The sequence below is a fragment of the Anomaloglossus baeobatrachus genome, chromosome 5 (genome assembly GCF_048569485.1).
Source record: "Anomaloglossus baeobatrachus isolate aAnoBae1 chromosome 5, aAnoBae1.hap1, whole genome shotgun sequence".
Lineage (NCBI taxonomy): Eukaryota > Metazoa > Chordata > Amphibia > Anura > Aromobatidae > Anomaloglossus > Anomaloglossus baeobatrachus.
In genome coordinates this window covers 30,024,233-30,037,297 of record NC_134357.1, presented here as the reverse complement: position 1 = coordinate 30,037,297, position 13,065 = coordinate 30,024,233, and the positions used below count along the sequence as shown (strand labels likewise).

At 42.1% G+C, this 13,065-nt stretch overlaps 1 protein-coding gene across 5 annotated transcripts in view; it reads left to right on the top strand.

Moving 5' to 3' along the window:
• The window catches only part of KCNIP2 (potassium voltage-gated channel interacting protein 2), a 531,978-nt gene that overhangs the window by 413,944 nt on the left and 104,969 nt on the right, over window positions 1-13,065 (top strand). Inside the window, exon 1 of one of the 5 annotated variants that reach the window (XM_075348364.1) lies at window positions 4,749-5,345. The exons of the other annotated variants lie outside the window; for them this stretch is intronic. Within the exon in view, the coding sequence (XP_075204479.1) occupies window positions 5,213-5,345 (133 nt within the window). The 5' untranslated portion in view covers window positions 4,749-5,212. Of the gene's footprint in view, window positions 1-4,748; window positions 5,346-13,065 lie in introns of those variants that run through there. 5 annotated transcript variants of the gene reach the window in all.

Sequence of the window (13,065 nt, the reverse complement as noted above, 5' to 3'; positions counted from 1 at the left end):
GGCTAGGGAGGGAGGCTGTAATAACTGGTCCATTGAGGGTAATGTAGACCATTGGGGCACATTTTGGGGCTGATCTCTGCTCCCATAACAGTACTGAGCCCTAATGACCAGATTATTAAAGCTGAAAGGTTTAGAGGACTGGCCAGGGAGGGAGGCTGTAATAACTGGTCCATTGAGGGCAATGTGGACTATTAGGGCACATTTTGGGGTGAATCTCTGCTCCCAAAACAGTACTGAGCCCCAATGTCCATACTATTACAGCTGTAAAGGTTTACTGCAATCTATGAAATTGTCTATAACAACATAGAGGACTGGCCAGGGAGGGAGGCTGTAATAACTGGTCCATTGGGGCAATGTAGACCTTTGATGCTTATCTCTGCTCCCATAACAGTACTGAGCCCCAATATCCAGACAATTAAAGCTGAAAGGTTTACTGCAGTCTAATAAATTGTCTATAACAATGGGAAGACTGGCCAGGGAGGGAGACTGTCATAACTGGTCCATTGAGGGCAATGTGGACCATTAGGGCACATTTTGGGGTGAATATCTGCTCCCAAACCAGTACTGAGCCCCAATGTCCATACTATTACAGCTGAAAGGTTTACTGCTATCTATGAAATTGTCTATAACAACGTAGAGGACTGGCCAGGGAGGCTGTAATAACTGGTACATTCGGGCAATGTAGACCATTGGGGCTGATCTCTGCTCCCATAACAGAACTTAGCCCCAATATCCAGACTATTAAAGCTGAAAGGTTCAGAGGACTAGCCAGGGAGGCTGTAATAACTGGTCTATTGGGATCAATGTAGAGCATTGGGGCACATTTTGGTGCTGATCTCTGCTCCCATAACAGGAGTAAGCCCTAATGTCCACGTTACTAAAGCTGAAACGTTTTCTGCAATCAATTAAATTGTCTATAACAACGGAGAGGACTGGCCAGGGAGACTGTAATAACTGGTCCATTGGGGCAATGTAGACTATTGGGGCACATTTTGGGACTGATCTCTTCTCCCATAATAGTACTTAGCCACAATGTCCAGACTATTAAAGCTGAAAGGTTTACTGAACTCTAATAAATTGTCTATAAAAATGGAGAGGACTAGCCAGGGAGGGAGGCTGTAATAACTGGTCTATTGAGGGCAATGTAGACCATTGGGGCTCATCTCTGCTCCCATGACAGTACTGACTGCCAATGTTCAGACCATTATATCTGAAAGATTTCCTGCAATCTATGGAACCTCGGCTCTTCTACATTACTATTATGTGGTCACCTATATCTGGGATGCAGTAAGGCATTATCTTAAAAAGGACAAACTCTGAATACCAAAAGTGGGATGAGCTGCAAGACTTAAAGGGGGGAAAGCATTTTCTCTAAATCTAGCAATTTTATGCAAAACTTAACCTATTAGGCAGAATTTTTGTGAATATTGGGTCTTGTAATTGCCAATCAGTGAGTAAAAAAAAAGGGACCTTATCCAGGACTCCTTAAACATAAAAAGTGTCCTGGAGGCGGGGCTACAGATCAGTGTGTCAAGTCACCACTTCCCGCTCTCCTCATTGGTGAAAAGGGTTTAAAACAATGGAATTAGAATAGGTCACAGGTTGTGAAAGAATAACTGGACTTCCAAACACGTTTGACATGTTACAATTTTGGATGGGTCAGGGTTCGGGTGATGATACCCTCACAGATCTCTGATGTGAAGAGATAGAAGCACTCAGCTGATAGGTGCTCTCATGGCAGAGTTTTTACAGGCCCTTCTTTGGCTTCTACAAGCCCTTTTTCAGCATCTACAGACCCTTCTTCGGCTTTCACAGGCCCTTCTTCAGCTTTTCCAACCCTTCTTCGGCTTTTACAGGCCCTTCTTTTGCTTCTACAGGCCCTTCTTTTGGCTTCTACAGGCCCTTCTTTTGGCTTCTACAGGCCCTTCTTCGGCTTCTACAGGCCCTTCTTCGGCTTCTACAGGCTATTGTTCAGCTTCTACAGACCATTCTTCGGCTTTCACAGGCCCTTCTTCAGCTTTTCCAACCCTTCTTCGGCTTTTACAGGCCCTTCTTCGGCTTCTACAGGCCCTTCTTTGGCTTCTACAGGCCCTTCTTTGGCTTCTACAGGCCCTTCTTTGGCTTCTACAGGCCCTTCTTTGGCTTCTACAGGCCCTTCTTTGGCTTCTACAGGCCCTTCTTCGGCTTCTACAGGCCCTTCTTCGGCTTCTACAGGCTATTGTTCGGCTTCTACAGACCATTCTTTGGCTTTTACAGGCCCTTCTTTGACTTTTACAGGCCCTTATTTGACTTTTACAGGCCCTTCTTAAGCTTTTACAACCTTTCTTCGGCTTTTACAGGCCCTTCTTTGGCTTCTACAGGCCCTTCTTCGGCTTCTACAGGCCCTTCTTTGGCTTCTACAGACTCTTGTTCGGCTTCTACAGGCTCTTCTTTGGCTTTTACAGGCCCTTCTTCATTTTTTTCAAACCCTTCTTTGGCCTTTTCAGGCCCTTCTTCAATTTTTACAGGCTCTTCTTCAGCTTCTACAGGCCCTTCTTTGGCTTTTACCTGCCCTTTGTTTGCTTTTACAGACCCTTCTTTGGCTTTTCTAACCCTTCTTTGGCTTCTACAGGCCCTTCTTCAGCTTCTACAGGCCCTTTTTTGGCTTTTCCCAACCCTTCTTTGGCTTTTACAGGACCTTTTTTGGCTTTTCCAGGCTCTTGTTCGGCTTCTACAGGCCCTTTTTTTGCTTTTACAGACCTTTCTTCAGCTTTTCCAACCCTTCTTTGGCTTTTTCAGGCCCTTCTTCAGCTTTTACAGGCGCTTCTTTACTTTTTACAGAAACATCTTCAGCTTTTACAGGCACTCCTTTTGTGTCTACAGGTCCTTTTTTGGCTTTAACCTATCTTTCTTTGGCTTCTACAGGCCCTTCTTTGGCTTCTACAGGCCCTTCTTTGGCTTCTACAGGCCCTTCTTTGGCTTTTACCTCCCCTTCTTTGGCTTTTACCTCTCCTTCTTCGACTTTTACCTGCCCTTCTTTGGCTTCTACATGCCCTTCTTCAGCTTTTAGAGGCCCTTCTTTGGTTAACCCTAGCCATAGCTATCCCATGAGATGAGCATTCGGCACTCTACCGAGACTGCACCCATCAAACTTCATACATGTCTCCGTAACATGTAAAAGGCTTTGAAATAATATAAATCATCTATTTATAGGGATGAAAAATATATATCATCTGGGAGTCCAACCATTGAGACCCCACAGATTATGAGAATTAGGGTCCCTGGTGACTGACTGCTATTGAGCATGTGCAACTGCTGCTCGATCACTGTTTATTGGAGTGACTGTTGCACATGCTCTCTATGCCTCCCCTCACCCAGATTACTTTCTGGATCTGAAGGCATCTGTAACGCCTGCCTGGATCAAAAGACTCAGATGGGATGTAATGGACAGGCTAGAGGGAAGCCACTCACCAAGCAGGACCCCCAGAACCCTGAAACCCTTTAACCCCTATACAGGGATTTGGAATTACACAGGGCCCTGGAGATCACTACCTGTGGAAGGCTGTAGTCCGATGAGAGTAATCGTCAGGCAGGGTCAAATCAGGAATAGCAGAACAGGGACATAATCGTCAGGCAAGGACGTAATCAGAAAACGTAGCAGAGGTCAAATCCGGATCGGGCAGCGAGGTACAAAAACAGCAGACAGGAGGGTAGTCAGAAAACATGCAGAAGTCAGCACACAGGAATCACAAAACAGAATAGGGTGGATCAGGAGCCAGGAAATCAGAACTATCTCTGTCAGAGGTCAGCAGACAGGAGGAGAACTAAGAATGGTGTAGTGTCTTCCCATTGGCTGTAGCTGAACGCTGGCAACTTCAGCTGGAAGACACACGCCACCCACAGTCAGCCAGTGGTACTGCAGATCCCAAGATAACCCAGCCCAGTGGATGATCGGAGCCTACGCCCACCGGTGCCGCTGGCATAGACTCCTGTCCCATCACCAGCACCATACACGGCAGGAAAACGTTGTCGCCTGGTGATCGGAGCAGAAGTCGCTGGAGCGGACTCCGGTGGTGACGTAACAGGATCGCATCTGACCCCTATCCTTCATACATTTATTCTGGGGATAGGTGAAGACTATTTATAAGACAATTCCTTTAATGTTTGTGTACTTTTTGCCTTTAAAAAGAGCAGTCCAGTTAAAAAAAAGGAGGTTTTGTTTATTTCCAGAAGTTCCACCATTCTTGTCCATGGGTGATGACTCCAGATAAATAGGGATGACCTGCAATACCAAAGACAGCCTTAGGCAAGAGTGGCGCTGTTTCTAATAAGAAAAGTGCTGACGCTTGTTTTTACTCTGGAGCTAGACCATTAGGATTGACTATTAAAGGTATCACCTAAACTTGTACAAGAGTTCATCTTTATACTCCTTGGTATCGGTGCTGAAGCCGACTTCTTGGTCTTTTTTTAGAAGGGCAATTAGCATTGCATCTCTTTACACTCCTTGCTAGAGTGCAGGTGCGATGTGGAACAATTGCATGCACAGCTAGCTGGTGCATGGTGTGAAAAGAGCTAAATAAACAGTGTGTGAGGGAGCTGTGAGGAAGAAGACGGAGAAGACTGGAATTAAAGGGACTACTAGGTTTGCATATCAGTTACAGCAGAAAGCTGGCACTAAGAGGAGGGAGGAGAGGCTGGGCGCTCTCCACAGCCTGACTGACTTGCAACCTACATAAAGTGATGTGGAATTACCTTCTCCTCTCCTACTTTAAGTCTCCGCATGGAAGAGAAGGAATAGCTAAGAAAGCCGCCAACTGTGAAGAGCACTCAATGGGTTGACCTGGTGATCCCAAATCCCATCGGTTAAGACGTATTTCAGAGAAAAGGAAGAACCGGGGAAGAAAAGTTGGATGTACTCTATACATAAGGCTGTAACAGACTTGGAGTTGACTTTGAATGAACAGAGAAGACCGCAAAGACCTTGAAGAGCATGGAAAGTTCTTCCATAATGATCTGGAGATATCTCAGGAGGTCACTGGTTATTTGGAATATCATCTAAACTGTTGATGACTACCTAGGCTGGAATCCGAGTCTATGGCTTCAGAAGCTTTGAAGACCACAGGGGGAGGTGATCCCTTCATTGTGAGTGTCAGTAAGGTGGGGGACAGATAATTGCCTACTTGTGGACATTGGATGGTGAGGGTATCTGTGTCCACCCTCCACCCTCTGTGTCATGGTGCTACCCAGGATGTTTCTTGAAGAGGAGTGGCAATCAGAAGGACTACAGACACTCGGCATTGTCTTCTTGATCTTCAGTTCTCTTAAATTATTGCATTTTTTGGGGATCATTGACTTTTCGGAAGAAGGTAAGAGATAAATTGGGTGAAGGTGAGAGATGAACTGGGTGATGAGTTGGGTGTGGGCTTCATTGTGTGCTGTATATGGTCTCCTTTGTCCTTCAATTTCCTAGTTATGTTTTTAGGAAAGCCGAATCACAAAAGATTGGCCTCTTTGGTCAAGATTTTCAAGGCTTTTGACTTAATTACTCAATGATATTAGTCCGGCTACCATATTGGTCCATAACGTGACAGATTTTGGATTCATATGCCTGGAAAAGTTGAGTGAGAGCACCAACGGAAGCTTTTTATTTAGCCATATTAGCAATCACCCTTGCCAAATTAATACCTTAGATTTGCTGGTTTTATGGATTATTTATGGGAATTCTGTTTTTTTTTTCTTTTTTAACTTTTCACACTGGGAAAACCCTTTGTCTCTATGTAAACTGAAAGTTTAGAAGAGACAGGCATCAGTCGAAGTTCTGTGCTAAAACTCCGGTAGAATAACGCTAGCCTGAGATGATTGTCTCTTCATGAGTCATCCTCAGAGACCACTCCCAAATAAGTACTATTATGAAATTGAGTGATGCTTTCGCCGCTTATTCCTCTTTATCCATATAATAGACCATGAAGTCAGTGCCACATTTTATACACAACCACAGCACCACACTAAATAATTAATTCTTGCCCATATTTGCTGTACATGTAAATGCTACAAATGCATGTACGACAACGCTACACATAATGGGGGTAACCTCATTCTGAGTCTAGAAGAAGAGCAAAACTGTTAACTGCTGTGTTAATGTGTCAATGGTGTTCAGTGGGAAAAGTTATAGTTAGGTAACAGCATCTCGAGGTATAGAGTTCATTAGTTACTGCGTTAGAGAATAGTGGCAGAATGGGGGAAATGTATACCAGGAAGGGTCCTAGAATGGGGGACATATATACCAGGAAGGGGCACAGGATGGAGGACATATATACCAAAAAGGGGCCCAGAATGCGGGACATACATACCAGAAAGGGGCCTAGGATGGGGGACATATATACCAGAAAGGGACCCAGGATGGGGGACATATATGTACCTGAAAGGAGCCAGGATAGGGAAAATATATACTAGGACAGGGGACATATACTGTATACCTGGTGGGGGACATATATACTTGGTGGAGGGCCATTATGGGGGACATATATAACTTGAAGGGGCCCAGGGTGGGGGATATACATACCAGGATGGTGGACATATATACCTGGTGTGGGACATATATACTGGTGGGAGACCATTATGGGGACAAATACCTAGCAGGGGCTTAGGATAGGGGACATATACTAGGATAGGGGACATATACTGTATACCTGGTGGGGGACATATTTACTTGGTGGAGTGTCATTATGGGGGACATATATATTTTAAAGGAGGCTAGGGTGGGGGACATACATACCAGAATGGGGGACACATATACCTGGTGTTAGACTTATATACTTGGTGGGGGCCCATGATGGGGGACATAAATACCTGGAAGGGGCCCAGGATGGGGGACATATATACCTGGTGTGGGACATATGGTATATACCTGATGGGGGCTCATGATGGGGGACATATATATCAGGAAGGGGCCCAGAATGGGGGACATATATACCTGGTGTGGGACATATATACCTGGTGGGTGCCTATGATAGGGGACATATATAACTGTAAAGGGCCCAGGTTGGGGGACATTAGAACATATTGAAGAGTTGAGGACAACACGTATATATTTATAGGATTTAGAATGGTACAAGGGCTCATACATCTGACCTACATGCGTGTTAGAGGTCCATATTTTGCACCGGTGCCCATCAGATTCTACTTATACTTCTAGATATGATCGTCCATGGATCACTGCCATGTGACGCCAATACCGGAAGCGCCGACATCAGCTTCCAGCCTCTGATTGGCCTCAGGTGCACATCTAGCTGAAATAGTTTCTGGCTTCAGTAAGACCCTCTCCATCATTGGCCTGGTCACAATCGCAGAGTGCTTATGTTCATATCCCATCCAGGATCTTGGAGCCAGTAGACATCTAACATTTTGAAGGGCTGAAAGTCCAAAATATTCCTTTGTTGCTTGTCGTCAACATAGCATCTTGAAGCTCATAGCCACCCACCATCTTTTAGACCTAGAGCCTTTCTAGCATATTGAGAACCTTTATTCAGCACTTTGAGGGACCGTAGTCTACTCAGTCTCTTCACAGCCTAGGACCTGTAAGTTGCTAGAAGATGAGAACCACAGTCAATCTTATATTTTGCAGTTTCATAGTTCACCCAGCACCTTAAGGACTCATAGTGCACCCAGAACTTTGGGAGTCCATCGTCAACCCAATACAGTGGTACACAATCCATCCAGCAACATAAAGGCTCATATTTCACCCTGCACCTTGGGAAACCATAGTTTACTCAGCAGTCTGAGGACTTACAAAACAGTCTGGATCCATAATTCCCCTAGTACCTTTCAGGTCAAACGTTCGTCCAGTCTACCTAGCAACCGGAAGCTCCACCCAGGACCTATAATTAGTTACCATAGCACTTTCGAGGGCTGTAGTCCACTCAGCATTCATAGCACTATGGAGGTTTTAGTCCACCATTATGCCCAAAGCACAATCAACTAATTTAATTGGAGTTGAACTCAATTTCTAAGAATATGTCTACGGACCTCACATTGTGCATGGGGTAATTGACCTGTTAAAACAAGGAACGTTTCCGATGCTTTTCTTTATAAGGAGCCCAAAATTGTCCAAGATTTCCCCCAAACATGTTTGCCGACCTCCAGATGGTGGAATATGATTTGTTACCACTTTTTCAGAGACCAATAGTTGTGTCCTATCTACCACTTCTGCCAACACTTTATACCATACATGGTGGCTACTTACTTAACCATAGAAATCCAGTCCATAAAGCTTCCGATGATCTTGTGTTGATGTGGCCTGGTCTGTCTTTTCATTGACATCATTTATTGGGGGGAAAAGTAGGTGGTTTCAATACACTTTAGATAGTAGGAGAGTTCCCACCAAAATCGTCAGCTTTGGAAGACTGTTCAATAATGTGCATGGTGGCCTCTACAAGACCTTTTTTGGAGCTGTAATGTCTTGTATGTTCTTCATGACAATCTGTTGCACTGTTCATGGCTGTCTGAGGTTGATTGATGACTCCATACTTGGTTTCATTATTTAGCAAGGTTGCACATACTTTCATCCAGCTATTGAAGGACTTGAGACTCTAAAACAATGGCCTCCAACAGTTGAATAACTTGGATCTTGTGGCCCGAATGTAAAACTTTCAACACAACCATCAACTATTTAGGGTTTTAAATAGTATTGGTCTTCTCATATGGGCTAAAGGGACCTCCAGGGTCCATTGGTGTCTGCAACCCCTGCACCCACTATAATTATGCCCCTTATCTCCAACCTGAGGTTTGTACCTGTTGCAAAACTGCAATCGCCAGCATGCCCTGACGAACCAGCACGGGTGCTGTTTACACTGAAGACATGACCAGCCCCTCGTCTCCTTGTCCTGAGATTCCTCATCATGAGTTCTCAGCCTTTGTGGTTGATGAATTATTTACAAGCAACTCAAAATTGCTTTTGTTGTGCCCTGTCCTTGTAACTCCATCTGTCAATGGAGGATCATGTAGTGAACATGTCTTCCGTCATCGGCCATAAGAAGAAGAAGAAAATCTTCCCGAGTATCCAAATGAAAACTTATGTGGAGAATGACTCCATCCAATGTCCTTCAGTTATATCAGCATTTATATATATACCTGTATAATAAGGGATCGGAGGCTACGCTACACAATGAATAATGAAATTTGAGGCCATAATTCATTAAGGTGGGTGCTCTGTGTTTTTTCTGTGTGGAAGGGAAAGTGGCAACCACTTTGTGCACATGTACATGCATCGCTCAGAACAAGCCATGTGTATTTTCTAGGTCTTATGTAGCAGCTTTGGGTGGACCATACCAAGTGGTCTTTCACTTGACGAAAAACGGGGAGGTCCAATTTAATGCTGATGAGCCAGGGTCACAATCATACCTTCTACAGCCTCCTAGAACGTAGAGTAGAAAAAAGAAAAAAAAAAGCAAATTGTAGAAAGCACACTTGACATTTCAGATTTCAGTCTGCTCTATTAATCAGATTTTTTCAATAAACTTTATGCGAATAAACTCTTTGATGACATAATGATGCAGAGGAGCCAAAGTTGTAGCATTAGAACGATTGTAATACGCTCCCATATTTCACATAACATTGCCAAGGAAAAAAAAACACAATTTAGCAAGTGTCACACCATGATGTTTCCTGCTATATTAATCAGATTTTTTTCAATAAACTTTATGTTAATAAACGTTTTGATGACATAATGATACAAAGGAGCCAAAGTCGTAGCATTAAACCTATTGCAATACTCTCTTCCATTTAACATAACAAATGACATAGAAAAAGAAAAACGCAAATTAGTAGCTGTTACACCATGGCTTTTCCTGCTATATTAATCAGATTTTTTTCAATAAACTTTATGTGAATAAACCTTTTGATAATTAATGATGCAGAGGAGCCAAAGTTGTAGCATTAAACCTATTGTAATACTCTCTGACATTTTATATATAACACATGACATGTAAAAAGAAAAATGCAGCTTAGCAGGTGTCACACCATCGCTTTTTCCTGCTATATTAATCAGATTTTTTTCAATAAACTTTATTTGAATAAACTCTTTGATTTGTATAGGACACAATGATGCAGAGGATCCAAAGTTGTAGCATTAAACCTATTGTAATACTCTCCCATATTTTACATAACAATGACATGTAAATAGAAAAACGCAGCTTAGCAGGTGTTACAGCATGATGTTTTCTGCTATATTAATCCGATTTTTTCCAATAAACTTTATGTGAATAAACTCTTTGATTTGTATAGGACACAATGATGCAGAGGATCCAAAGTTGTAGCATTAAACCTATTGTAATACTCTCCCATATTTTACATAACAATGACATGTAAATAGAAAAATGCAGCTTAGCAGGTGTTACACCATGATGTTTCCTGCTATATTAATCAGATTTTTTTCAATAAACTTTATGTTAATAAACGTTTTGATGACATAATGATACAAAGGAGCCAAAGTCGTAGCATTAAACCTATTGCAATACTCTCTTCCATTTAACATAACAAATGACATAGAAAAAGAAAAACGCAAATTAGTAGCTGTTACACCATGGCTTTTCCTGCTATATTAATCAGATTTTTTTCAATAAACTTTATGTGAATAAACCTTTTGATAATTAATGATGCAGAGGAGCCAAAGTTGTAGCATTAAACCTATTGTAATACTCTCTGACATTTTATATATAACACATGACATGTAAAAAGAAAAATGCAGCTTAGCAGGTGTCACACCATGGCTTTTCCTGCTATATTAATCAGATTTTTTTCAATAAACTTTATTTGAATAAACTCTTTGATTTTTATAGGACACAATGATGCAGAGGATCCAAAGTTGTAGCATTAAGCCTATTGTAATACTCTCCCATATTTTACATAACAATGACATGTAAATAGAAAAACGCAGCTTAGCAGGTGTTACAGCATGATGTTTTCTGCTATATTAATCCGATTTTTTCAATAAACTTTATGTGAATAAACTCTTTGATCACAGAGGAGCCAAAGTCATAGCATTAAACCTATTGTAATACTCTGATATTTTATATAACAAATGACATGTAAAAAGAAAAACGCAGCTTAGCAGGTGTCACACCATGACTTTCCCTGCTATATTAATCAGATTTTTTTCAATAAACTTTATGCGAATAAATTCTTTGATGACCTATTAATGCAGAGGAGCCAAAGTCATAGCATTAAACCTATTATAATACTCTTCCAGATTTTACATAGCATTGACATGGAAAAAGAAAAGCGCAGCTTAGCAGGTGACACACCATGATGTTTTCTGTTGTATTAATCAGATTTTTATTGAAAAACTTTAAATTTTAATTGTCTTTTGAGGAAAACTTGCAGTAGAATGTCTGTCTGCCACTATTGTCTCCTTCACCCCCTCCATAGAACTTTATAAGCACCAACTTTCATCGCCCATCTCTGTAATAGAAAATTATTTCTTCACTGAATACAGATTTTACCACTGAATACACAATTTACAGAGTGAAAGATCAGTCCACGAGGAGAAAAAAGCAGATTTTTCTGAAAACATGTATTACAAAGTACCTTATTGTCATGTGTACTATTGATTTCTGAAACTACGTAATAAAGCAATAATAACACTTTAAGGACATTAAAATGTTCATATCTGTTCAGGAGGCCATATTATAGCACTCAGCACACTTTTATGTGCAAGGCATCCTATATAATATTTAATATTTCACAAAATACAATCTCAGAACACCCATAGAGGGAGAGAAGCTGCAGCCTGCAGCTGCATCCCCCTCCTCCCCTCCTACTTATCTTCTTTTTCCTGTACGGCTTGAGAAACATTGCATAGATTTGCAGAGTTCTTGCAGTTAGAAAAAGTATAAATTACAGGCCACTTAAAGGTTAATGACAAAATATTTCACAAGGTTTTCCATATTTAGGTTCCCCTTTGGTAGGGAGGACAGATGTCAATGTGATACCAGGGTGTAAAAAATAAGCAGTAGTCGGAGATTGTGGCATTATTGGGGTCCTCAGGCAAAACTTTTTTTATTTAAGTTGCGAGGGGCTATTGCTTTTTTTGATACACTATTAGAGCAGAGGATTCCTGTAATCGAATTTTCCATTGTTCTCTGCAAGTACAGCACAATATCCGCGATTCAGCGAGGCATGACGGCGGCGCGGCACCAGAAAAGGCTGAGACTGTAGAACTGATACCTGGGGCACATTTATCACCTTCCAGGGAATGGATGGAGCCTCTTAATTCCTGTATTTTAATGACCGTTCTTAATATGAAAAATCCCGGACTGGTCATTTCAGCTTCACCTTTTTGTCCTATATTTGTTTTGTTTTGTTTTTTTGAGCACTTGCAGTTTATGAATATGGAAATACAGAAACGTACCTTAGAGTCGTCATTAATGTTAAAGGGAAAGTCCGGACATTATATCTTTGGTCAGGTCATTGACAAAGTTTATTTGGTGGGGTCCATCCCTGGTCCTGTGCTGGATACAAGACAGTATTTCGGCATATGACTAAGCAGTGAGTGAATGGGGCCGATTCACTACTTATCTCAATAACTAAGCCAGCCCCCTTCTCTTTTTATACATTGGGTGTAAGGCACAAATAGTCCCAATCCCACTGCACCCTCCCTATGGTGTACTGATGTCACGAGTGATAGACAATCCTGTGGTGTCCGGCTGTAGAAGGTCACAGCGTTTGGCTGCAGAAGCTGCTCCATGATCTTCTATTACTTCTGCTTGGTTTTCACACCTTTCCTTTTAGGACCCTGTGGAGTTCCTCAGTCTATCAGCTTCTTTTCATCAGCACTTTCACTTCCTATTACTCGGCACTGGTGATAATTCATATACCTTTAACAAGTCTTCAGTGCAAGCAGTTGGTTTGCATACATCTGGAGAATCTTGGTGGTTGTTGTAGTGGAGATAAGTTGTTTGTTCCCTTCCCCTCTGTTATACCTGCGTCTCTTTAAGAGCTTAGTGGGGTTGACTAAGCGCTCATCCCATCTGCTCCCTACCTAGGGCCTACTTCAGTGTAAGCCAGAGTTAGGTATCCTGCTTGGCATTT